This window comes from Natrix helvetica (assembly GCF_964273705.1).
Source record: "Natrix helvetica genome assembly, chromosome: 1".
In the NCBI taxonomy this organism is placed as follows: Eukaryota; Metazoa; Chordata; class Lepidosauria; order Squamata; family Natricidae; genus Natrix; species Natrix helvetica.
The window spans coordinates 347,006,151-347,033,860 of record NC_138548.1 but is presented as its reverse complement, the minus strand read 5'-3'; the positions used below and the strand labels follow the sequence as shown (position 1 = coordinate 347,033,860).

Below are 27,710 nucleotides of genomic sequence, written 5' to 3'. Positions count from 1 at the left end.
AGGATGCCTTCCACCTTCCCAGCTATCTGAGCGCCCGGGGCCGAAAGCAATCTTCACTCTGCGGGGCGGTGGGGACTCCCTGCTCCTCCGCTGGCCTTTGGGGAAGATCGTTGGACGTCGCCCCGGCTCTGGCTCTCCTCTTGGGCTAAGGACCGAGGCTCAGCCTTCTCCCCCTTGGACTTGACTTCTCCTGCAAGGGAGAAGTCCCGTCTTGGGACTTTCCGTCGAACTTTTCGGAGCTGCTGCTTTCCCCGTCGCCTGCCTGCTCCCTGCTCTCCCCAGGATCGGGAAGTCTCCCCATTCCCCCGAAGAAGAAACGCTCAGCCGTCTAAGGGAGACCTTGGATGCTTTAACGCCTCTCGCCTTGCTCCATCATCTCCTTGCTCAACCCAACCCGTCCGAGAGCGGTTTGGGGCCTACCCCGTTCCCCCCCCTCCCCTCTCCCGGGGCAGTTTGGCTAACTTTCCGAGCAACAAGGCAGAGGCTCCTTCCTGACCGCTCACCCATGGCGGGGCCTTTGCGACGAGATCTGGGCCGCTCCTACCCTTTCCCGGTGCAAAGCCTGCACCTCGGCAACCTCCCGGCCGTCCCACAGCACGAAACCTCCTCGCCCGGCTTCTTGCCCGAAGCCTTCAGCGGGGCGACCGCCGGCCAGGCCTTTGGCTTCAAGCCCGACTACGGCGCCCAGGGAGGGATCGGGGAGTCCTACCCCGGCGGGGGTGAAGTGCCTCGCACCTGGTACCCCTTCGGTGCCCCCGGGGATGCCTGGAACCACCCTCCGGGCATCATGGTCAACCCTTACGTCCTGGCTCCGCCCGGGGATGCCTGCCAGGCTTCCAAGGCCGAGATCAAAGTCGAGCGCGACTTCGACCAAGCGGGCCCCTATTATGGAGGGCATCCCTGGGCCGGCGGGTGTCTGTTCCCTTCGGCGCCGGTCCAGGTTCAGGCCAGTCCGGCTTCTTGCAGCAGCAGCAGCAACAACAGCATCAAGGAGGCCGCTTCGCCTAGTCCGGATTCCGAGCCTTCCATCAGCCCGGCCAGCCAGTCCGGAGACTCGGACAACGCGGAGAGTCCCCGGAGCGATGGCAGTCTGACCCCCAGCGATCAGATGGCCTCGGAGGAAACGAAAGAGGAAGAGGGCAGCGGAGAAGAGGTAAGAAAATTGGGGGGGGGGGGAGGCGATTGGAGCCAAACTTGGTTTTTGCAAGGCGCTTCTCAAAGTATAAGATTAAGAAATGAGCAACTCTTTTAAAAAAAAACCGGGCAAGGACACAATTGAGCATCCTAGTATAGTAAATTTCGTTGATATTCTCCTTCTCGTCTTCTCATTTTTCCCGTCTTTCTTACTACTTTCTCCTATTGGCATCCAGAATAGAATAGAGTAGAATTCTTTTATTGGCCAAGTGTGATTGGACCTACAAGGAATTTGTCTTGTATGGCATAGGTTCTCTTTTTGTACATAAAAAGACAAGATACATTGGTCAAGAATCATAAGGTACAACACTTAATGATAGTCATGGGGTACCAGTAAGCAATCGGGAAAGAATCAATATCGACATAAATGGTAAGGGTACAAGCAACAAAGTTACACTTAGGCAGTCATAAGTGGGAGGAGATGGGTGATAGGAACAATGAGAAGGTTTAATAGTAATGCAGCCTGCATCTATGATACTGATATGACTTTGTTGTATCTTATTATTTCCTTACTGTAACTATGATCTACAATATACAACCCATCATTTGGTTGCTTGTATGGACAGTGAGAGCTTATGCGCCGGACACAAATTCCTTTTGTGTGTCCAATCACATACAGCCAATAAAGAATAATTGTGTCCTTGCCAGGTTTTTTTCTTTTTAAAGAGTTGCTCAGATTTTCTTATAGGATGCTAAAGGTTGCTTTTAAAGTGGCTGGTTCCTACTCGGGAGCATTCCTAGCAGTTCTTTTTTTCCCCCGTCTTCTTTTTCATTGCCATTCAGCTGTGGTCTTGCAATCTGGAGGAAGTGCCTCCCTTTTTTTGCATTCACATAACAATCCCGGGTTTGATCTGTTTGGGTGTAGCTTCTGTTTTAGCAGAGCATTTTAGCCCGAGGGTTTTAGCATTCGTACCTCTTTGAGACCTGTTAGGCAAATGTGGGGAGCAAATGAAGGATTGAGGAATTGTATGAAGTGCTCTGGGACTTCACATCTATGGAGATTCTCAGTGATCCAGGTCACCAACTGGTAGTCTGTGGACCACTGGTGGTTCACGAGAAAATGTTGGTGGTCTGCGGGAAAGTTATTTGCAATTTTTATATTGCACTAAATACTATTTATCATTTTAAAAAATTCATATTGGTGGTCTGCGGGATTTAAAATTGTGAATTTAGTGATTCCTGAGGTCCGAAAGGTTGGTTACCCCTGATCCAGGTCATGGTTGTCCCAATGATGGGTTTTCCAAGAGGCAACTGGACTTTCTTGGGTTTTTTTTTTCTTTGAAAATGTTTCGCTTCTCATCCCAAAAAGCGTCTTGGATGAAAAGTGTCATGTTTTCAAAAGGGGGGGGGTGACCAGAAAGTCCGGTTGCCTTTTAGAAAAACCACCTTGTGGCTCTGGGATTTCACATTTATTATGGAGTGGCTGGGCTTGAACTGTGCATTATTGTTGCTGGGTAGAACAACATGGAATCAACCATGGTCTCCTTTGGGGCTCCTTGATAGGTATTATAATTTCCAAGCTGGTAAAAAACTCTGTTAAAGGTGTAGTCCATTAAGTCTCTGGAAGATTTGCACCTCGGGTTTTAGATCCCAGCTCGGGATCATGTCCTGCTTGTCATGATTGTAGCCGTAAATAAAGCAGTGGTTTTTTTTTTTCCTGATGGCGCTTTTGTTTTTTGGTCATGTTTGAATGAGAATCTCTAAGCTCATATTGGGTTGGACTAGATGACCTACAAGGTCCCTTCCAACTCTGTTAATGTGTTAAACTGAAACATAAATAAGTGGCTGGATTTGTAACAAGGCTGAATCACAAACTAGCTAACTCTGTCTCAGCGTGTTGCATATTGTGTGAACCAAGACTGTATAATTAGTTTGTAGCTCAGTGACGGGTCATCACGCAACTGGTAACCTGGTTTCTTAATTAGCCACTGTTTAGGCTTTGTCCAAACACTGCAACTTAGTTGCCAGTTTTAGTGGTTATACCTAACATGCTAAATCACAAATCTCATTCAAGTGAGTTGAATGCTAACCAAGATGACCATGGAATCTGTGTTCGGAAATGACAAGGCTATATGAGATGTTATTTAGGATGGGTCTTTTGTAAATCTGTATTTTTTGCATTTCATTTTTTTTTCAATCCCACACCAACCTGTTGTATCTATGTTAGAAACATATAATGGGAAAATGGGTGTTGAATTTGGGAAAAAAATGAAATTGAAAATAGTTGGATCCAGATTCATAGTTTATAGTATACACTGGAAGTTCATAAAAGCTCATACTATCATGCACAATCACTTTAAGGTGTCACAAATTAGAAGCAGGCAGAAATTATGAGAATTGGGATTTACGGAAGATCAAGTTGAGAAAAGGTGGCTTTAGTTTCCTCCTGAGCAGAGCTGTTTCTTTAGTTTACACCCTTGAACTTTTGGAGATAAAGCTCTAAATGGCCCTCTTTCTTTTAAAAGTAATTGCAAAGCTGTGTCAGATTACGCCATCAACTCAAGTATCCATTGCCTTAGTTGTTGCGAAGGATGTAAAGCCAACAGCTTCCTTTTTTCCCCCCCATTCAAGAACTAGTATTCAGATTCTACTGCCCTGGTGGAATCAGGAGGATTAAGGGTGATTAATTAGTGCCAGGATGTGTTCAATGTTACAAACAGCTTTGAGATTTTTTTTCAGCATATCAACATGTTAATTAAGGTCCATAAAATCATTGCCCCTCCCAATTTGTTTAAAGTCACCTAATCCCAACAGCTGCTGTTAGAAGTGGTCAACTAATGAAATTGATTACAGAGTCAAGAAGTCGGACTTGATTGGCAGAGCGTATACACTTCTGAAGATGTAAGAGAAAATAATTTACTTATAAATTCTTGGAGAATTTCGAAAAAGGTTGTTGTTTTCTCTTCTCACCCCTATTGGGCAGAATGCTAGGTTTCCAATGGAACTGAAGACTAACTACCATGAGAAATTGTGGATAATGTTCATAGCTCAGGTTGTAGGTTTAGGCAAAGAGGTGATTTGCTGCTTGACTCCTAGAAGTTTCATTAGCAAACTAGGTAACATCTTCAGTGGGGGTTTGGGATGAAGGGTCTCATTTGTTTATGCAGATACCATATAAAGGAGAATATTTGTCATTCAGGGTTGACATGAGGGGTCCTTGGTGCTCTCTGAGCAGATATTTCATTTCCCAAACTAGATGTTACCTAGTATGGGCGATGAAATGTCTGTAAGAAAATAAGCAAGCTCAGAGAGCACCAAGGATTCCTCATTTATATAGTTCCTGGGTAGTTGGTTGATCTTGTAACTGGTTGAATCTCAAGGCCACCCACCCACCCAGGACCTGTATAAAGGAACAAGACACTTGACCCCAAATCCCACTGAAGATGTTACCTAGTTTGGTAGCGAAATGTCCAGGAGCCAAGCAACAAGCTCGGAGGACAAACCTCTATCTAAAACTCTTAACTACCTTTTAAAACTAAAAAGCTTTAAGATTTCCTTCTAGGAAAGATGCTCCGTTGTCTTGGATTAGTTGCTTCTTTTTTTGTGGGTCCCAGCTGTTTTGCTCACTCGCTAGTTGGATTTATTCAATTGATCAGTAAATAAAATATACATCAATCTTCAGTTGATTGGGTTAGCCTAACCTGGTATGTTAAAAATCACATTTTGGCATCATGTGAATGTGAAAACTTAGTGTTTTGGCATACGGTACTTGGCTACCTTTTTTTTTTTAGGCTGTATAGTGCAGGGGTCTCCAACCTTGGCAGCTTTAAGCCTTGGCGGACTTCAACTCCCAGAATTCCCCAGCTTTGCTGGCTGAGGAATTCTGGGAGTTGAAGTCCACCAAGGCTTAAAGTGCCATGGTTGGAGATGCTTGGTATAGTGGGTATAAAGCCACATTGTAAAATGAGTCACAGTTCTATGTTTTGTTTCTAAAATTCAGAGATTTTAGGAGTGCAGCAAGGAGTGGGGTTCCCCCGCCACGAGCAGACTGATAATGTTTTAGCTTTTATCTTGTTCTCCTGCATATCAGTTATAACAAAAAAAAAACCTCTTTTGTGCTAACAGTCAGGATGCCATCACTGTTCCCAAACTTGGTGCCCCAGAGGCTGGGTGTATGTGTGCGTGTGTGTGTGCGCGTGTGTGTGTGTGTGTGTGTGTGTGTGTGTGTGGATTATGGGAAGTTTTGACATGACTGCAATTTGTTCATAGTTTATGACATCTGTATTGCACAGCACTGTGTGAAATCCATGCCAGTTTTGCAACAAACCAGCAATGCAGTATAGGTAGTCCTCAACCTACAACCATAATTGAGCCCAAAATTTATGTGGAAATTTGCCAAGCGAGTTTTGCCCCGTTTTACAACTTTTCTCAGTTGTTAAAGTGAATCACGGTGGTTTGTTAAATGAGTAACCCGGTTGTTAAGTGAATCTGATTTCCTCATTGATTTGGCTGGTCAGAAGGACACAAAGGGGGGATTTCATGACCGGAGACACTCCAACCAACCGTCATAAATATGAGTCTGATGCCAAATATCTGTATTTGGATCACATGGCCATAGGGATGCCACAATGGTTGCAAGTATGAAACCTGGTCATAAGACAGTTCTTTCAGTGCTGTTGTAACTTTGAAAGGTCACTAAATGGATTAAATGTTGTAAGTCGAGGACTACCTGTATAGCAGTGTCGTCACATGGTAACACTGCTCTCAGTATCTCAATGGTTATTGTTAAATGTATATGCTGCTCATTCCACTGTCCAAAAAGACTCAGGACGGCTTACAATAAAACTCCCCAAAGATTATTATGGAGCTAGCAAAGAATGCAAAAAAAAGAGGATGCCAATGAATGAGGCAATTAAAAAGGTTTTCCTGTATGGAAAGACTACAACAATTCTTTCCATTTTTTTTTATTCTCTTACATACCATTTTAAATTTACATTCACATAATTGTTATTCATCTTTACATTTGTCACTCTTACACATTTATTATTTCATTTAATAGGTTATAATATATAGTTTGGGTTGCTTTATTTACCATCCCTTCCTCCTGTTGTAATACCACCTTATTTTCCCTTTCTTTTCTCCCTCCCTCCATTCTCTACTTCCTTCCTTCCTCCTCTCCTTCCCCTTCCTTCTTCCCTTACCTTTCTCCTACTCCTATTCTTCCCCTTCCCCTTCCTACCCTCTCTCCTTCTCTTCCTCTCCCTTCCATCCTCCTCTCCTTACCTCTTTCTTCTTTCCCCCATCTTCCTTTCATTCTCTCCTCCTCTCTCCCTTTCTTTTTCTGTTGTTGTAGGTGTTTCTTTCAGATCTACAACAATTGAAGCAATTTTTTTAAAGCCAGAGAAAGCACGTGATAGGTTAATACAAAATCAATGCATGATATAGAAAATGGAAAGGTTTCATTTCTCCCAGTGTTAGAATTCTGGGTCACCCTGATATATATATATTCATTTCAACTGATAAGGAAGAGAACCCGTCAACTGATAAGGAAGAGAACCCGTGGCTTAGTGGTTAAGACTTCTGCCTAAGATATATACACCCCGGGTTCTAATCCCAGTAAGGGTATGGCTAGCTGATGAGAGCTAATTAGCTCGAAATAGATCTATCCTAGTCTCCCTTTATTTATTTATCAGTACAATTACAACATATATATACATATATATATATATATATATATATATATATATATATATATATATATATATATATATATATATATATATATATATATATATATATATATATATATATATATATATATATATATATATATATATATATATATATATATATATATATATATATATATATATATATATATATATTAATGCTGTGCCTGGTATGAACTTCACGGCCATTGGGTGGTGATGGCCATCGGTGGGGAATTATTTTTAAGGAGAGGATTGGACAAGTCCAAGAAAGACAGGGGAAAAGTCAACAGCTGTCGGTCTTTCAGGGCAGTTTGCTATTCTGAAATGCCAGCTGCTGGGGACCCTCAGTGTAGGAGGGGTATCAAACCCACCCCCCCTCTATTCATGTTTGTGTGTTTTTGGAATGTATATTGACTGCCTACTGTGAGATACAGGGTGGTGGGCCAGATCAGCTCTTGGCCCAGATCGAGTAAAAACTCTTTGAAGTTTCTCATTCCTTGGGGAACATTAATTAATGAAACATTGTGATCCTGCTCTCAAAGCCCAGAGAAGCAATTGTGCGGCATTTCTTTTAAAAAGAGTCAAAATTTCCAGAGAAAAGAAACAACTCAATGTGTCCCTTTTTCCCATTCCCAACTCAAGATCTACCACGCAGCTAAGAAATTCATGTTGAATTTCTTCCCCCCCCCCCTCGTATTTTATTTATTTTACTTATGTAACATTCAATTTCCATCAACTCTGTGATCTGGGTAACAATCATAATCCACATATTTGTTGCAATATTCATCACAATAACATTGATAATATGATAATAATACTTAACATCTTCTTTAACAACTCTCCACATTAATATTCCCTCTTTTTATATCTCCTCCTTTCTGACTTCTGTTTCTGTTGTCTAGCCATTGATAAAATACATCCCATATCAAAAAAATACTCAGTTTCTCCTTTATCCTTAATAGTAAGCTAAAAAATACTGGACAAAAATACATACTTGGTTGGGGGAAAAATGATAAAGCAACATTGATTTAAAACCAGAGATATTTTTGTTGGGCATTTATATATAAGATGTTGGATATCCATTTGTCTGAAGTGGTGTAGGGTTTCCTTCCTAGGCAGGTGATTGGACTAGAAGACCTCCAAGTTCCTTCCAACTCTGTTATTCTATTCTATACCGGAAAAATATGATTAAAAGACTATATATCTGGTTTTACATATACTAACCATTACCAGAATTGTATTTGCACAGCAATGGAAAAATGATGAGATTCTGTCAAAAAGCTATCGATCAAAGTCATGTATTAAAATTAAAGTGAAAGTGTTAGATTGGGTAATGGAAAGGCACACACAGGCTTAACAGGTAACAACAGCTCTTTATTAAGGACAACAAGTGAGAACAATCTAGAGAAGGTTGAGTCTGACAGCAGCCCTTTTATAGGGAGCTGTCAGACCCTTCGACCAATAGGATTAAACCTCTGTTCCCGTCCGGAACAGAGGACCTTGGTGGAAACCACTGTAGTTAGAACAAGTATCTAAAAGAAAGTTTATAAATATTTTCTATAATAGATGTTTTATTGATACATTTTTCTTTTATAAACATAAAAAATGCCATGTCTATTTGAACAGTGTGTTGCCTGGGCACATTAATTTTAAATAAGTATACAACAATAACCATAAACATACTAGTAATCCTAATGCACATATCAATATTAATCACAAAATAGTAAGTTAGTTTATCCATCTTGCAACATTTTCAATAAACATTTTTATTATCTTTTCTGATTCTGTTTACGTAGTTCCTAACCTCTGTTCCTATTAGTTAACCATTGGTAAAATAAATCCCATGTTAAAAAAGTATTCTGTTTCTTTTTCTTTTATCGTAAGTGTCAATCTATCCATCTCAGCACATTCTAACATTTTTTTTATTATACTGTCATCTGTCAGGGCCTCATCATTTTTCCATTGTTGTGCAAACACTATTTGAAAGTTTATAAATATTGAAGAGTTAATGCTTGTTCATCAAGGTAAACAATAAAAACAAAACCCAGATTACAGTAGATGACCTAGGAGGGTATTTCTGATTTGGGGGATGGAAAGCTGTACTTCTAAAAAAAAAAAAGCAGCATAAACACATGACAAAGAGAATATTCTCTCCCTATTTCCCTCTATGATTAGCCAATTGGTTAGCCAATTGGATAGATGAACTTCTGATGGTGATGATTTATTAAATTTATATGCTGCCCATCTCACGATCCAAGAGACTTTAGACTGCTTACAATAAAATCAAAACTGCAACAATATTTTTTAAAAATAAAAAGAGAATTAGAATTAACAGGGATCACTAAAATTAGAATTAACAGGGAAGAATAGCAATAGAAATAGCACTTAGATTTATATACCACTTTAGAGCCCTCTCAAAGTGGTTTTCAGAGTCAGCATATTGCCCCCAACAATCTGGATCCTTTATTATCACCTAATAAAATTTAGGTGATATATGATGATGGAATAATAGCAATAGCATTTAGTCTTATATACAGCTTCACAGTGCTTTTTACAGCCCTCTCTAATCGGTTTACAGAATCAGCCTATTGCCCCCAACAATCTGGGTCCTCATTTTACCCACTTCTGAGGGATGGAAGGCTAAGTCACTCTTGGGATGGATTCATTGGGCTGTATGTCAGAATTGAGCAGTATTTTGACTGACAAACTGAGTTTCTCTGCGTGAAAGTGTTCTTCAGCATTTCTATCAATTATTTAAATGATTATTCCTCACTCTGGATCTTAAGAGTACTGTAGTTTCTTTTCACACTTTGAAGTTATGGATGGCTTGTAATTCAAAATGTGTTGGAGAAGGCTGAATTAAAAAGTTCTCAAAAGACCAAACTTGGCTTGCTAAATATAATTTTGGGGGGGGGGGACTAGAATGCTGTGTTTTGGTAGAATAAGCAACTGAATTAGGAAGTGAAATTTAGCAGATAACAAATTCAAAATGCTGTATTTGCTGTACACAAAAAATGGTCAAATACATAGGGATGGGGTGAGGAATACTTACCTTGTAGGAAAAATATTGGGACTGTTGATTAACTTTAAGCTAACTGTCGATCAGCAGTGTCATCCAACTACGAAAAGGTTGTGTTAAGAATACGATCATTTTTAAATTAATTTCTAAAAATTTTTTTAAAAATACTTCATTTTATTGTGCATTAATCAAGCCTTATCCAGAATTCTGTGTCTTGGTCTGGCTCCAGATAGTTAAAGGGAAGAGGACAATTTGTAATGAATTCAGAGGAGAGAGAGAGAGAAAGGATCGCCAGCGTGAAAATTATGATCCGAGAAGAAAGGATGAAGGACAGTTGATGGGTTTAGCCTAGAGGAGAAATGACAAATGGGAAGGGAAACTAAAAAACTATTATAATATTTGAAGGACTGTACAGTACAGAGAAGAGCAACAAAGATGATTAGGAGACTGGAGGCTAAAACACACGAAGAACGGTTGCAGGAACTGGGTATGTCTAGTTTAATAGAAAGGAGGACTAGGGGAGACGTGATAGCATTGTTCCAATATCTCAGGGGTTGCCACAAAGAAGAGGGAGTCAAACTGTTCTCCAAGGCACCTGAGGGTAGAACAAGAAGCAATGGGTGGAAACTAATCAAGGAGAGAAGCAACTTAGAACTGAGGAGAAACTTCCTGACAGTTAGAACAATTAATCAGTGGAACAACTTGCCTCCAGAAGTTGTGAATGCCCCAACACTGGAAGTCTTTAAGAAGATGCTGGATAGCCATTTGTCTGAAACGGTATAGGATTTCCTGCCTAGGCAGGGGGTTGGACTAGAAGACCTCCAAGGTCCCTTCCAACTCTGCTATTCTATTTTCTATTCTATAGATTGTTCTCGACTTTCAACAGTTTCTTTAGTGACCGTTCAAAGTTACAACAACACTGAAAAATATGACTTATGACCATTTTTCACATTTACAACCATTGCAGCATCCCCATGGACACGTGATCAAAATTCAGATGCTCGGCAACCGATCCATATTTATGACGATTACAGTGTCCTGGGGACACGTGATCCCCTTTTGCGACCTTCTGACCAGCAAATCAATGAGGAAGCTGGATTCGCTTAACAACCTTGTTACTCACTTAACAACCACAATTGTGACCACAATGGGGCTCAAAATTTCTGTTGCTAAGTGAGATGGTTGTTAAGTGAATTTGCCCATTTTGTGACCTTTTCTGCCACAGTTGTTAAGTGAACCACTGCAGTTGTTACATTGCTAACATGGTGGTTCAGTGAATCTGACTTCCCCATTGACTTGGCTTGTCGGAAGGTCGCATAAGGGCATCACCTAACACACACACACACACACACACACAAACACACACACACACACACACACACACACACACAGACACTGCAACCGTCATAAATATAAGCCAATTGCCAAATATCTGGATTTTGATCACGTGACTATGGGGAATGCCACGATGATTGTAAGTATGAAACATGGCCATAAGTCACATTTTTTCAGTGTCGCTATAACTTTGAATCGTCAATAAATGAACGGTTGTAAGTCAAGGACTACCTGTATTAAGGGAATAAAAAAATAAACATTAAAATTAAAAACAAACAAACAAAAAACAAAACAAACCAGATTCAATGAATCCCCTAGATATTTTTCTGCTGTCAGTTTTATTGTGTTTCTGTGTTTCTAAATATTAAAATATCCAGAGCATGTTTAGAGATAAGGGTTGGTCACCCAATCAAGAACCCTACAGGCAATAATGAAGATAAGATCAATGCAAATTTTCAAAATGTAAATGTAAGTTCAAAAGACAAGTGCTCTTATGTTACGGAAGGAGGGAGAGGGAAGAGTGAGATGGAGAGAGAGGGGTAGAGAGGGAGAGGGAGAGAAAGGGCAGAGGGAGGGAGAGAGGGAACTGAGAGATAGGGAGAGGGAGAGAGGAAGAGGGAAGAGTGACCTTCCATGAATGAAGGTAGACCTGCACCAGAAGATCATAGTTCATTGAACAAACAATAGCATCTTGGTTCACTTAAGCCCTACACCATGGTTTATACAGTATCTTGTTTTCACATCACAATGAAAACTATATAGTTAAGCATGCTCAGCCAGTGTATTAAGTTTGCCACATCAGGAGAATCTGCTATGGCCTGGAGACCCCTGACCTTTTTTGGGGGGGGGGGTGCAACATATAGAAACAATACACCTCTTGTGGATCTGGTGTCTGCCCTGCAATCTTTACAGATTCTTTATCCTGTCTGCTCCATCCTGCCTTTGGTGCTTTCAATCAAGACCCCCTCCTTCTCCTACCCCTCCTCACTGGAAATGACATTCCCCAGGGCCTTCCAACACCATCCCCCTCTCTCCCAGTAATGTCTGGCTAAGGATTTCGGAGAGCCACTTGTAGTGCTAAAGTCACTTCAAAGCACTCTTGTTGGTGCCTTGAAAGAGTTCATCCTCTTGCCTCGGGCAAGGTAGACCTTGCAATTGGCCTCCAGTCTATGGAAGGAATCTGGGCTTGGGCCTTGGTTTGTTCTTCACCCCTGCACGGATGTATGATGTCTATTTCTAAGGAGTATAAGCTTCCAGGAATGGTTATCTTGCTCAACTTTCCAAATTTTGAATCCTCCATGTTTGAGATTTCAACTTTCACAATCTCCAGCTCATCTCAGGTCACGGATGAGTTCTGGCGAATGAGCCTACTAGAGAATGGTTAATCGCTGCAAGAGATAATTGGAGCAGAATAGGTCTTGGGAGGAGCCAAACCCACCCCCTTCACAGTCCCCAAATCAGGCAGAATCGGAGAAGATTCTCTTGAGAACTTGCAAAGAAGAGCAACCAGGATGATTAAAGGCCTGGAGATTAAAACATGCATACATACATTTGGTCAAACATGAATTAGATAACAGATATAAGTATAGACATGATTATGAATACATGAAATGACTACGAATACAAGGGAATATTAGGACAGGGACAGTAGGCACGCTGGTGCATTTATGCACGCCCCTTAAAGACCTCTTAGGAATGGGGTGAGGTCCATGGTAGACAGTCTAAGGTTAAAGTTTTGGAGAAGAAACCACTGAGTCAGGTAGTGCATTCTAGGCATTGACCACTCTGTTGCTGAAGTCGTATTTTCTGCAATCAGGTTTGGGGCGGTTTACCATAAGTTTGTAACTATTGTTAGCGCGTGTGTTGTGGTGGTTGAACCTGAAGTATTCATTGACAGGTAGGACATTGTAGCAGATAATTTTATGTACTACTACACTTAGGTCGGACGGAAGACGGCAACGTTCTAAATTGTCTAAACCCAAAATTTCAAGATATAAGGAATGGTTGCAGGAACTGGGTATGGCTAGTTTAGAGAAAAGGAGGACTAGGGTGTGACATGATAGCAGTGTTCCAGTATTTGACGGGCTGCCACAAAGAAAAAGGGGGTCAACTTACTTTCTAAATCTAAAGCACTAGAAGGGGTGGAAGCTAATCAAGGAGAGAAGCAACTTGGAATTAAGGAGAAACTTCCTAACAGTGAGGACAATTAACCAGTGGAACAATTTGCCTTCAGAAATTGTGGGCACTTCATCACTGGAGGTTTTTAAGAAGAGAATGGACAGTCACTTGTTTGAAATGGCATAGGCTCTCCTGATTGAGCCAAGAGGTTGGATTTGAAGATCTCCATGGTCCCTTCCAGCTCTATTCTGATTGATTGAAGAATCAAGGGTGTATGCTAGCCATAGTGCTATTTGTGGAAGAAACAGGATTGGATTGAATACTTTATTTGGCCAAGTGTAATTAGATACACAAGAAATTTGTACAGAAGCACTCGGTGCTTATTTTTTAATACCAGTCCAAGGGAAAATAAAGAAGATAATCGGAAGGATAAATAATAATGCCACAGCCATACTTCGTGGATTGATATACATAGACATTAGACAGCATTGTGAGAATTAGATGATCAGTTAGAGTGATGGCATTGTTTTGGCATGCAATGCCCTATAGTAATGTCCCCGGGGGAGGAATTTGGAACACTTTTATGTCCAAGATATGGGGGGGGGGGTGCAGATATTTTCTCAGTTCTCCTTCTGACCTACACAATATGGAAGTCTTCTCTAGAAGGTTTCCTGGTTGCAATTGTTCTTTCTTATTAAGTATCCCTTGGAGTCTGTACTTGATAGTTAAGAATGTGGGCTTGAAGGGACAGAAAACCTGGCAGATTTCTTTTGGAGAAGATATGATTTAACTCTGATGAGGCAATTAAGTAGGCTCCAGGCTGCAAAGATTGGCTGGTGGCTTTTTTTTAGAAGCAACACACACACACAAATCCAGCCTGTTGGTTGGATTCCTTTTCTTATCATAAATGTGTGAAGATTGTCTGCTGGAAATTGGAATTGTCTGCTGGAGGTTATCTCCTGTGACTGCTCCAAAGAGTGAGAAAGAAATAGATTAGAATCAATGAAAGTGATACAGGTGAGCTTGAACTCTGCCTTCTAGCAAGAAATTTTAATAAATCACTCCTGCAGGGGGAGGTTCAGGTAATGAAGAAGCATGGAGATCTGTTGGTGTGATGGATTTCTAGTGATTTTGAAGGAATCCATTGGATTTCTTTTGAGTTGCAAACTACTTATAGTCTGGCATGGAATCTTTTCAATTCTCTTTCAACGTCGTTGGCTCTTAAACAGATTATGAGAATTAAAACCATTGTCCTCAAGTCTTGAGTCTGGTGGTCTTATCCTGATTAGTATAAAAGGGAGATTGTATATGTACCTATATGATGTAATATATGTGTACATGTGTGTGCACACACACACACACACACAGAGAATATTAGCTAATAACCCGGTGTTGCCCGGGTATTTTTTTTATCCTAATCCACACATTTGTCCTCAAAAATAATCCTGGATCAAACATAATTTCTAATGTTGGATTTTCCCCCTTATCAGAGGGCGCCCCCTTGTGGAGTACTGTGAAGCCATTACTATGGCAACTCCACTACCCTGCACAGTAGAAGTCATTTTACGGCAATACAGTAGAATCCACTTTAAGGCACAACAAGCTGTATCTTAACAGAACACCCACACCCACAGGGTGTTATGGGTGTCTTACCCCCACAGTATTTGTTGTTTCCAGTGAGTAAATCATCTGTGTACTAAGTTTGGTTCAAATTTCTCAAGGCATTCCAAAGTTATGCTGGAACACACACATACACGTATGTATGTATGTATGTATGTATGTATGTATGTATGTACAGTATGTATGTTATGTTAAAGCACCTGGTATGCCCAAATATGGGAGGGAGCATACTGCTTCCCTTTTGCCTTTCAGCTCCACCCTAGGAGCCTTCCAGGCAGGAAACCATTTAGTGGCTAATACAACTGCCTAACATGTAAAAACAGCCCAGGTTCAAATCCCAATAAGGGTATGGCTAGCTGATGAGAGCTAAATAGCTTGAAATAGATCTATACTAGTCTCCCTTTATTTATTTATCAGCACATATGCTATATATATAGTGACTGGTTCAAAATCACTCATTGAGCGGCTATATGGGAAAATAGAATTGAACCTTGCTCCCCTTCCTTTTTTTTACAATTTTAAAAATAAGTAAATATATATTCCAGATGAGGTGATAGGAGCAAAAAGTTAAAAATTTGCTCAACTCAATTCCAAATGAGGGAGCAGCTGTCCCAAAGGTGCTTCTTTTCCAAAAAGCAACTGGGACTTCCTTGGGGTTTTTTTTTTCTTTGAAAAGGTTTTGCTTCTCCTCCAAGAAGCTTATTTAGTTCTTCAGAACTGAACTGAATTGAATGGAAGAAGCTTCCTGGATAGAAGCGAAATATTTTCAAAGGAAACACCAAGAAAGTCCAGTTGCCTTTTGCACAAAAAACAAAACACAAAAAAACCCCACCTTTGCGGCCACCATGACCTGGATGATCGAGAATCTCCATAGACATTGAACTCTGGTGCTGGAGTCCATTGGATAGTAAGGCGATCAAAGTGGTCAGTCCTAGAGGAGATCAACCCTGACTGTTCTTCAGAAGGCCAGATCCTGAAGATGAAACTCAAGTACTTTGGCCACCTAATGAGAAGGAAGGACTTACTGGAGAAGAGCCTCATGCTGGGAATGATTGAGGGCAAAAGAAGAACGAGAAGACAGAGAATGAGGTGGCTGGATGGAGTCTCTGAAGCAGTAGGTGTTAGATTGGGTAATGGATAGGCACACACAGGCTTAACGGTAACAACAGCTCTTTATTAAGTACAACAAGTGAGAACAATCCAGCGAAGGTTGAGTCTGACAGCAGCCCTTTTATAGGGAGCTGTCAGACCGTTCGACTAATAGGATTAAACCCCTGTTCCCGCCGGAACAGAGGACCTTGGTGGAAACCACTGTAGTTAGAACAAGTATCCAACAGTAGGCATGAGCTTAAATGGACTACGAGGGATGGTAGAGGACAGGAAGGCCTGGAGGAACATTAGTCACAATGGGTTGGACACAACTTTGCAACTAACAACAACATAGACATTCAGCCAAAAGTTGTAACTTCTTTTCTGAAAAATGAGTGTGCATCAAGGAGGTCTTATTGGTGTCTTGAAATGGTACTTCTTCTTCTTTTCTTCCCCCCCCCCTCCCTTAGGAAACAACCACTACAGAAGAGCTGGAACAGTTTGCTAAGGAGCTGAAGCACAAAAGGATTACCCTGGGTTTCACTCAGGCAGACGTGGGTCTGGCCCTCGGTTTACTCTATGGTAGGTACAAGCTGTTGAGTTTTAGGCATGTAAAGTATCAAAGAAATGAAATTTTTTGTGGTTTTTTTGTTTTGTTTACTAGGATGAGAAGAAACTCAACTTTTGTCTCAACTAAGATTAAGAGTCTTTCCGTGGCACTTGAGCAGTCATGGCTCAGAATGATAAGAGCTTGTAGAACAAAAGAGTTGGGGGAGAAGGCTGGCTGAACTAAAGAGACATGTTGCATTGAATTGGAATTAATCTTGATCTGTTGATAAGATTGACCCATTAGTCCAAACAATAGTTCCAAAAAGTGGGAAACTTCTCTTCATTGAAGGCATTGTTATCTAACAAGGGATGCTCCTTTTTATAGTTTTTATATTAAAAGGTGTAACTGGCACCTAATTTACAGGGCAATATTTTTAAGTGTGTTGGTTAATCCAGTCAATTAAATCTCTTGTTGTAGCACTTTCAGAGGCATTTCTCACTGTCTACTCTTGTTGTAGGAATTTTTCTGTGACCTGGAATCAATCAGTCTTTTCTTTTCTTTTCTTTCTTTCTTTCTTTCCTTCTTTCTTTCTTTTCTTCCTTCTTCCTTCTTCCTTTTCTTTACTTCTTTTTTTCTTTCTCCTTTCCTTTCTTTCTTTCTTTATTTTTCTTTCTATCTTTCTTTCTTTTCCTTCCTTCCTTTTTTCTTTCTCTTTTCCTTTCTTTCTTTCTTTTTCTTTCTATCTTTCTTTCTTTTCCTTCCTTCCTTTTTCTCTTTTCCTTCCTTCTTTCTTTTTCTTCCTTCCTTCCTTTTTTCCATGAAGTAGACAGCCTAATTTTAGTTAGGTTTTTATTGAAAACAATTTTGCATTTGAATCTAAAAAGTATAGAAAACAATGGGCAAGAAGTTGCCTTAGACAGCTTTCAAAAATTCTTCCAACACTTGAACTATTAGCAAAGTAGTTGCCAACAATATTGAATATTCCCTATTTTTCTTTAGTTACCACAAAGCATGAATGCTTTACAAAAAGCCCCTTGAAGTCAATGAGAGTGAGACCAAGATTGAGTTCTGATATCTATAGGATCAACATCTGACCTTCAACTCCAGTTGAAGTCCACAAGTCTTAAAATTGCCAAAGTTGGAGACCCCTGTCCTAGATTCCTCTTCTAAATATTGATTTGGTTGTCTTTTTTTTTTTTTTGGTTTTGTTTTGTTTTTACTTACTCATGTAGGGAAGATGTTTAGTCAAACCACCATCTGCCGCTTTGAAGCTTTGCAACTCAGCTTCAAGAACATGTGCAAGCTGAAGCCCCTTCTTCAGCGTTGGCTTCAAGAGGCTGACAGTAACGAGAATTTGCAGGAGGTGAGTTTCAAGGACGGATGAATGGCTTATCTTATCTCCAGAACGAATTCTTCATTTGGGAGGCTAAGTTTTATTAATTGTTACCAATAATTATTACCGTAATAATGGCACTTTTCTGAGAGTTCTACTTGGCAAATGTCAGCCTGCCTCTTTCCTGAGGAGTATAAAATGTAAAGGGTTTTGTTTAACGTTTGAAATGAAAAGAGCACCATTCAGAATTGGGGTGGTCCAGAATATCGCACACAAAAAATTGCTATTTGCTCATTGAATTTTTTTTTTCAGTGCATCTCCTGTATGGTGAGATTGTCCCCAAAGAAAGAAAGGCAGGAATACATTTTTTTTTTTGAGGGTGAAGGTTCATTCTCTAAGCTTGTGGGTTGGTTTCCAAATGCTTTATTACCAGGCTAGGTAACATCTTCAGCGTAGTCAGTGTCAGTCTTCTTCTGTTTATAAGGGTTTCAGGTGTGGGTGTGTCCCAGAGATGGTATTCAGCAGTTTCTGACCAGTTCTGGAGAACCGGTAGCAGAAATTTTGAGTAGTTCAGAGAAATGGTAAATATCACCTCTGAGTGGCCCTGCCCCCATCTATTCCCTGCCTCCCGGGTCCTAGCAGATCGGGAGGGAATGGGGATTCTGCAATATCCTTCCTCTGCCATGCACACCAAGTCACTACCACCAAGCCATGCCACGCCCACCACGCCACGCCCACAGAACCGGTAGTAAAAAAAAACTTGAATCCCACCACTGGTGTGTCTGCTGAAGATGTTACCTAGCCCGCTTCGGAATCCAACCCAACTCGGAGAACAAACCTTCACCCTCAATCTACACCCAAAGCTACAAGTATTCACCACTATTGCAAAACACACCATTTTCTCAGACTGATGCATGTTTTACACATCCTTAGTGGATCCCTTTTGTGAGAGGGTTTTGACTTGAGAGTGATAAAATGAATTAATCAATGGAATAGCTTGTCTCTTGGAGTTGTGGGACAACCATTTGTAAGACAACCACCAGTAGGATCACATTTCGATGTGACCACAATATCACCACAATATAAAAAAAAAGATGTTGAGATGCTGGAAAAGAGTACAGAGAAGCGTAACAAAAATGATTAGAGGGCTGGAGGCTAAAACATACGAAGAACGATTGCAGGAGTTGGGTATGTCTAGTCTAGTGAAAGGAAGGACCAGGGGAGACATGATAGCCGTGTTCCAATATTTGTGGGGCTCCTACAAAGATGTGAAGGGTCGAACTATTTTCCAAAGCACCAAAAGGCAAGGCAAGAAACGATGTTTGGAAACTAACTAGGGAGAGAAGCAATCTAGAAATAAAGAGAAATTTCCTAACAGTGAGAGCAATCAACCAATGGAATAGCTTGCCTTCAGAAGGTGTGGATGCTCCATCACTGGAGGCTTTTAAGAAGAGACTGCACAACCACTTGTCCAGAATGAATAGGGACATTCTTGCTCAAGCAGGGAGTTAGACTAGAAGACCTCCCAAATACCCCCCAGTTCTATAATTCTATGTTCTAAGCATGGGAAGAGCAGGCTGGTGAAAAAAATTGCAGTGCCTGTATTTTAGTTACAGTGGCAAAGGAAATTGGATGGATTTTTGCTATATTGCTCAGCAAAGATACAGTTTGATTGTATGGATCAGCTTCCTCCATTCAGTATTTCTGCAGATATATTTCTTTCATTCATTCAGTCAATCAGTCAGTCAGTCAGTCAGTCAGTCAGTCAGTCATTGGGACCTGAATGGTTCTATAGGAGGGGATGATCAATCTAATCATCAATCGATCATGTCAATATTTGAAGCTCTCTAATTGTGTTCATTAATTCCTTAGTAACAATCAGTTGGATGTTCTGTAAATATGCTACCACAGCATTAAAATCCACACTCTTTTTTAATTACCCAAACTGGAATAGCAAATTAAAAAAAAAATGCAAGCATTTCATAAAAGTTGCAGAACAATTCAACTCAAAAAAGACACAATGACCAATAAAAAAAAAGCTATGCATATTGTGGCAAGGGAAGTGAACAGGAAGTCATGACGGAATTTGAAGGTGCGCTAAAAGAGGGGAGGAAAAATGATAGAGAAACCAAATAAGGTATTTATTCTTGTCTTCATTTTTGAAGGCGTAGAACATCCTTGAATTATCTTTCTTAAGAAGGATATCAGGAGAACTGAGATAGAGATGAAATGAAAAGCCCAATCAATTAATTAAAAAACAGTTTTATGTCCATTCTGGATAAAATGTTGAGGATATTAAAGAGGAAATAATTTTAATGTTCAGAACAATTTTTGCTGAAAAGGAACTAGTATGCCCTCCCCCTTTAAAGTTTTATCTCATTAACTTTCTTTTTAGGATGTCAGCAAAAATGTAGATGGAGTAATTTAGTAGACAGTATACCTGGGTTTTCAAAAAGCCTTTGACATTTCTCACGTATAAAGTTTATAATCAAAATTCAACAGCCATTAGGCAAAAGGGAGATGCTGTCTAGAAAAACAGAAGAATAAAAATGAACCCTTTTCAAATTAGAGAGATATTCCAAAAAGCCCTTCATGGATCAATTGCTTTTTAAATAGTTTCTGTATGTTCAGGTGAATAGTAAGGTAAGGAGACCACGTTTGTTGATATTATTCGTCACTATCCAGGTTAGTAAAATCTAAATGAGAGTACAAAAAATCCCATAAGGATTTTTCCAAGCTGGTGAATAGACTTCAGAGAAGAAAGTGGATGGTTTAATAGATGTAAATCAGTGGTGAGTTGCAGGTGGTACGCCCCGGTACAGATGTACCGGATCCTGCCCGGAGGACCGGGTACCATTCCGTTAACTGTGCTCCGGAGGGCCCGCCCACCCGCGCTCCTTACCAGTGCTTTATGATTTGGGTGCTTCCACGCACACGCATGGCGCATACAGCGCCTGCATGACACTCCGCGGAGCAGCTGCCGCATCACAGAGGCTTGCAGAAGCATCATTTGACGCTAGAACGCATGCGCACGCCACGCGCGCCTGCATGCGGGTAACTCCAAGGCTGTTCCAACCATACCAGTTGGAACGGAATCCGGAACCCACCCCTGATGTAAATGCAAATTGAGGCACACAGGCACGAAAAATCCAGCTTGCACGTCCAATATTGGGACTTGAGAGGGGCCGTGATTTGGGAATCATGGTGGATGATAAGTTAACTCACAGTTTGCTGCTTTAAAAGAGGACATTCTATGCTTGGAATCACTGAGAATGGATTTTAGAATTAAATGTAACAATGAATGGAAAGATCACACTTGGAATATTGCATCGACTTTGAGATTTCCAAAAGTACATTGTAGAGCTGGAAAAAGGTGTGAACACGACGTGGATGTTCCTTTGTTAGGAAACGGTCAGGATCATGCTTTAGAAAGGAATTCTAGAACGATTCAGAAGCATGGTTTAAATTGAGAAAGTCACTGCCATCAGACATGGTGATAGTTGCCAATTTAGATAATTTTGAAAGCGGGCTAGACAATTTCAAGTAGACCCAGGTTATCCTTTGTGGTTGTTTACTCTTCCTGAATCATAGGTATCTGACTTTAAATAACAGCTGGTTGATTAACAGTAGAACCCTAAACCACCTATGTTGGCTTGTGAGCTTTCTAAATGTATCTGGTGGCCTTAATTAGCAGAGATGCTCCTTTCGCATGACATGTGAAAGAAATTTTGGAAGGGGGGGGAATACAAAGTTGGAGTCGGTAGAAGAAATTGGGGACTAGAAATCTTTGTAGGCTTGGAGGAAAAAGGAATATCCAATTTGGATATATCCAAATTGAAACATGGGTCAGAGGGAGGGCTTTACAAAATGGGGGAGAGGGCAGCAGGTTTGAAGGGAGGAATGGAAAATGTTAGAATGCTAGGAGAGGTAGGCCTTGACTTACAACCATTCATTTAGTGATCAAAGTTACAACAGCATTGAAAAAAGTGACTTAAAACGGTCTCGGCATCCCCATGGTCCCATGATCCAAATTCAGGCATCAGCAATCATTGTGCGTATATGATGGCGGCCACATCCTTGGGTCATGTGATCGCCATTGGCGACCTTTCCCCCTGACGCCTGAAAGCAAAGTTAACAAGGGAAACCAAATTCACCTAACGACCATATGATTCACTTAACAGTGAATCTGCAGCCCTACGCTTAATAACCTCAGCGAAAAAAAGGATGTAAAATCCAGTGTCACTCACTGAACAACCGTGCTGCTTAGTCACAGAAAGGCTGAAATTGTGATCGTAAGTTGGACATAGCCTCTGTGCAGAAATGAGTAGGGTAGAGAGTTTAAAAGACCAGAAGGTACCCAAGGGAGGACGTTTAGATTGTTGCAATGGGACTTATCAGAATATAGATTGCTTAACCTTGTAAGTAGCAGATGCTGGAGACATCTGGGTTGGTCACCGGGACCAGCGGTTTTCAGACTCATGCTAGAGCCCATCCTCAGGGGAACGAGAAAGTTCCCTGAGGATGGGCTCTAGCACAAGTCCGAAAACTCAGAAGACAAAACCTCCGGTCCCGGTGACCGACCCAGATTGGATCCTGCAACATTATCTTGGGAGACTTATATTTGCCTTTGTTTGTGACACCTGAAGCTATTTTTTGTTTTGCCACCTCTGTGACTGTGATAACTTTAAGCTGAGGTGGAGAAGGGGGCTGTCTTATTGGGTGGGTCAGAAGGGGTTGTGACCTCCAAGCAGTGATCCCAAACATAGCTCTCGTCCTCTGTGCAGCAACTGTGCTCCATGGAGTCGGCCATGATCCAGGCTCGGAAACGAAAGCGCACCAGCATTGAGAACAACGTGAGGGGCTCACTCGAGTTGTACTACATGCGCTGCCCCAAGCCTAACCTGCAGGAGATTTCACAGATTGCTGGCGACCTCTGCCTGGAGAAGGATGTGAGTGATTCTCCCCCCCATCTTAATTGCATGTCCCCAAAGCAGCCATCATCTCGGTGCGTGAAATCCTAACTCTCCAGGGCCAGATTTTGATGTCTGGTTATTCAAAGTGTGGCACCCTTTTGTTTTGTTTTGATTCAGAGCTTCGAAGAAACCAGGATGACGGTTTTGGAGTGGGTTGAACTCCAAAAGAACAAAACACTTTTATTTATTTTGGGGGGGCCTTAGCAAACAATGGGAAATTAAAATCCTTTTTAATCAAAGAAGAAGATAAGAGTGATAGTCCATTCTGGGGTACTCCAAGAGGGTGAGAAAGGAATTGCAGAGAGAGTTAGAGGCATGTCACCTCCCGGAGTTACATTGTGAAAGTTATTGCCATCCCACATGGTGATAGTTGCCAATTGAGTGGGTTGCATTCCAAAAGAACAAAACACTTTTTATTTATTTTTTGGCCTTAGCAAACAATGGGAATTTGAAATTCTTTAACTGTCCTGGGGCCAAAGAAGAAGATAGAGGGATAGTCCATTCTGGGTACTCCAAAATATATTGTAGAGCTGGAAAAAGGTGTGAACATTACACAGATATTCCATTGTTAGGGAAGGGCCAGGATCAGTGGTAGGTTTCAAATTTTTTTACAACCTCTTCTGTAGAGTGGCCTGCTTTGTGGGAGTGGCCTTTTGGCCATGTGACTGGGTGGGAGTGGCTTGCCAGCCATGTGACTGGGTGGGCATGGCCAACTTGTAAAATGTGGTGAAACTCACTTAACAACGCTCTTGCTTAGCAACCAAAATGGTGGCTCAGAAACTCTGGCATTTGAAGCACGCAAGTCTTAAAGCTGTCAAGTTACAAGTCCCTTGCACCCCTAACCCTTTAGAAAAAAAACCCCAGGGATGTTCAAACTTGAAAGCTTTAAGACTTGTGGACTTCAACTCCCAGAATTCCTCCTCTCGCTCTTCATCTTGATGATGTGCGGATGGGCGGGGGGAGGGAGCTGGAACCGGTTCTAAACGGCACTGTAGATTTGTGGAACCTCTTCTATAGAAGAGGTTAGAATTGGCAGGAACCCACCCCTGGTCAGGATCATCCTTTAGAAAGGAATTGCAGAGAGAGTTAGAAGCATGTCACCACCCAGAATTCAATTGTGAAAGTCACTGCTATCAGACATGGTGATAGTTGCCAATTGACAGTTTTGAGTGGGTTGCATTCCAAAAGACTTTTATTTATTTACTTTTTGCCTTAGCAAACAATGGGAAATTAAAATTCTTTTTATGTCCTGGGGCCAAAGAAAAAGTGATAGTCCATTCTGGGTCCTTTCAGCCATCTAATTTAGAGAAAAATTAATTTAGAAGATGACCTTTAGGTTGGGTGATAGACAGTATCCTGCACAGATTACTTTTTCAGAATAAAAGTAAGGGAACAGAATACTTAACGTACAACCCATAGAACAAAGATGCCCTGGCTTATTGTCAAACCACAGGACAAAATGCCAAAACATGAGGTATTTTCTTTCAGAACACTCTACCTGTCAATCTGGAAAACTGGCATAATAACCTATGATTGCCATAATAACCCTACCCACTTTAACTTGGAAAAAGGTTTGCCTATTGAATTACAGCTCCATTACACCTGATTGTAGGCACTCTTTTCATCTTGGCTGCATCAAAATCTGTTGAACTATAATTTCTATCATTCTAACCCAGGATGACTTAAGTTTTATTTAGTTGCAAAAAACATTTCCGCCCTGCTGGCCATTGTTTATTGTGTGTGTGTGTGTGTGTGTATGTATGTATGTATGTATGTATGTATGTATGTATGTATGTATGTATGTATGTATGTATGTATGTATATATTCAAAATCCCAGTAAGGGTATGGCTAGCTGATGAGAGCTAATTAGCTCGAAATAGATCTATACTAGTCTCCCTTTATTTATCAGTACAGATACACACACACACACACACACACACACACACACACACACACACACACACACACACACACACACACACACACACACACACACACACATATATATATATATATATATATATATATATATATATATATATATATATGCTATATCTAGCAGACAATCTCAATCTTACACAGGAAAAGACCCGAATACAACAAAACCAGCATATATATATCTTAATATACATATGGATCTTAAAGCTATGGTCATGAGCCTAAAGCTCATCCCATCATACAACTATATTGAGTTTGTGTTCAACCAGAGAGATGCCTCTGGAAATGCATAAAGTTCACAGCAACCTCTACTCATAATATTTGTTGTAAGAACATATCTATAGAGATTCTCAGTCATCCAGGTCATGGTTGTCCCAAAGGTGCTTTTTCAAGAGGCAACTAGACTTTCTGGTTTTCCTTTGAAGACGTTTCGCTTCTCATCCAAGAAGCTTCTTCAGCTCTGACTGGATGGTGGGGAATCCAGCCAGATGGTGAAGAAAGGAAGGACAACCCAGAGAGTATTCAGTCTTCTGGACCAGGGGTCTCCAACCTTGGAACTTTAAGAACTTGTGGACTTCAACTCCCAGAATCATGAGGGGTCCTTGGTGCTCTCTGAGTTTGGCTGTTTTCTTGCAGACATTTTATTATCCCAACTAGATAGTAGCACTGATGATGTTACCTAGTTTGGGTAAATGAAACGTCTGCAAGAAAATAACCAAGCTCAGAGAGCACCAAGGACCCTTCGTTTTAACCCTGAGCTACAAATATTCTCCTTTATTGGAAACTGAATCATTGGTGGTTTTATTAAATCCAAGTGCCACCTGATGAAATAACCAAGCTTGACTGCAATGTGTAAAGCCAATTGGGATGTCCCCTTCAACATTTGTCTGTGGAGATTCTCAGCTATCCAGGTCATGACTAAACCCCAAAGGTGCTTTTTTTTTCACTTCTTCCAAGAAGCTTCTTCGGTTCTACGTTGTCTCTTAAAGTCTCCCATGACTCCCATTTCAAGGATGGGACCCAAGTGTTGAGAGATTGCTATGACTGCCCTGTTCAGGAAATGCGGGGTTGTTAAATCCAGAGATAAACCTCAGAGTTTAGATTTAAATGTAGAGACTTAGGATAACTTTATGGTCACTTTGAATCTGCATACATTAAAATGAAATGTTGTTGCATACAGCTCTTAGTCATCATCTCCAACATACACAAGCATGACAAAATAAATAAATAACAAAATTATATATATATATACACCCACATATTTTATATGACACTGAGAAATAAAACTGTCTAGCTCGGAGGTATAGGGAACAAAGCTGTTACATAATCTGCTAGTCCTGCTAGAAATACTTTGAAACCTCCTCCCAAAGGGGAGCAACAAAAAAGACCGTAAAGTGGGTGTGTGGGGTCTCTTAACAATGCTTCGAGCTCTAAGCACATAGTGCTTATAATCAGTATCCTGAATAACTGGAAGTGTCTTTCCTATACTCTTCTCGGCTGTCCTTCCCACTCTCTGTATGGACTTTCTGTCTGAGGCACTGCTGCCACCAAACCAAACGGTGTGTTAAAATGCTCACAATCGTGCCTCTGTAAAAACTGGCCAGGACGGAAGGAGAAAGTTGCGTTCTCCTCAAACGCCGCAAGAAACACAGACGCGGGTTTGCATGCTTCGCTAAGGATGACATTTGGAGAGGCCACTTCAGTTTCTTCTGCGGTTGCAACATTCAAGGGCAGGTCATGTAGAGTCCTTCTAGAGGATGGGCTCTGCGAGGAGCTATGGAGAGAAAGCCATTTTGGGGAGGATTAGCACAATGATCTGTCCCTCATCATATTGGCTTGACCATAAGCTGTGGTTAGAAGGCAGTATTGCAGCCAAACTCTGCCCACAACCAGGAATTCCTGACCAGCTCAAGGTTGAATCAGCTTTCCATCCTTCCAAGGTCGGTAAAATGAGAACCCAGATTGTTGGGGGCAATATGCTGATGTTGTAACCCCCCCCCCCGAGAGTGCTGTAAAGTGGTATGGAGCAGTATAAGTGCTCTTGCTATAACTTACATGTGCTTTGTTGTCTCTTGCAGGTAGTACGCGTCTGGTTTTGCAACCGCCGTCAGAAGGGCAAGCGCAACGGAAATGGCCCTCGGGAGGAGTCCGATGGTCCTATTCTACCCCAAGCTTGTTCTCATGGGCCACCCCAAGGGCCGCCCCACAGTCTTGGCCCCGTCCACCAGCTTCCTCCACCGCCTCAGGGCTACAACACGACTGCGTTTGCTGCTGTTTACGTGCCCCAGTTTCATGAAGGAGAAGTTTTTATCGCTCCCACCTCGACCTCCGCTGTGATGGGCCACCCAATGCACTCCACCTGAGCAGCCTGTCTAGCAAAATCTCAGCATCTTAATTTGTGTAATCTCGGGGAGGTCCTCCAGCCATTTTCTTTCTTATTTTCTTAGATTTGTTTTCCTTTAGGAAAGGAAGGGCTCAAAGCTTAAGCTTTTGTCCATCTTTTAATACTCAGGGATACAAACCTTCTTGGTGAGGCTTTTCTAATCAGGGTTTTAAAAAAGATTTTTGCAATGATTTAAAAAAAACATTTTAACAAAGGAAAAGCTGCTTCTAAAAGTCGCTTTCATTTCCAACCCTTTTTGGTTTCTATAGGATCCATAATAGCTGGTCTTTTATTAAGTTTGGCATGCATCCATTTTTACCCACCCCAAATCCAGATGTTTCTGTCTCTAAAGGACCAAGTAGATTTTGGGGGAACTGACTATAATTGGGTATCATTGCCCGCTTTTACCGTGTTTCCCCGAAAATACGACGGGGGCTTATTTTCTTTTGCCCCACGAAATATGGCCTTGGGCTTATTATCAGGGAGGGCTTATTGTTTTGGGGCTG

At 41.2% G+C, this 27,710-nt stretch overlaps 1 protein-coding gene across 3 annotated transcripts; it reads left to right on the top strand.

Moving 5' to 3' along the window:
• POU5F1 (POU class 5 homeobox 1) lies at positions 1 to 27,710 on the top strand. Of its 3 annotated transcripts, none has more exons than XM_081937248.1 (6): positions 1 to 203; positions 293 to 1,153; positions 16,497 to 16,608; positions 17,809 to 17,939; positions 22,694 to 22,858; positions 26,900 to 27,710. In XM_081937248.1, the coding sequence occupies exons 2-6, from the start codon at positions 506 to 508 to the stop codon at positions 27,182 to 27,184; spliced, it is 1,341 nt and encodes a 446-aa protein (XP_081793374.1). In that variant the 5' UTR covers positions 1 to 203; positions 293 to 505; the 3' UTR covers positions 27,185 to 27,710. The 3 variants fall into 3 exon arrangements, with proteins under 3 accessions (XP_081793374.1, XP_081793373.1, XP_081793375.1); XM_081937247.1 differs by having other exon boundaries at positions 1 to 208; positions 312 to 1,153; XM_081937249.1 differs by lacking the exon at positions 22,694 to 22,858 and having other exon boundaries at positions 1 to 208; positions 312 to 1,153.

Coding starts and splice junctions, on each gene's coding strand:
- POU5F1 (XM_081937248.1), top strand. CDS start 506: ATGGCGGGGCCTTTGCGACGAGATCTGGGCCGCTCCTACCCTTTCCCG. Junction 1,154..16,496: donor AAGAGGGCAGCGGAGAAGAG/GTAAGAAAATTG, acceptor CCCCTCCCTTAG/GAAACAACCACTACAGAAGA. Junction 16,609..17,808: donor GGCCCTCGGTTTACTCTATG/GTAGGTACAAGC, acceptor TTACTCATGTAG/GGAAGATGTTTAGTCAAACC.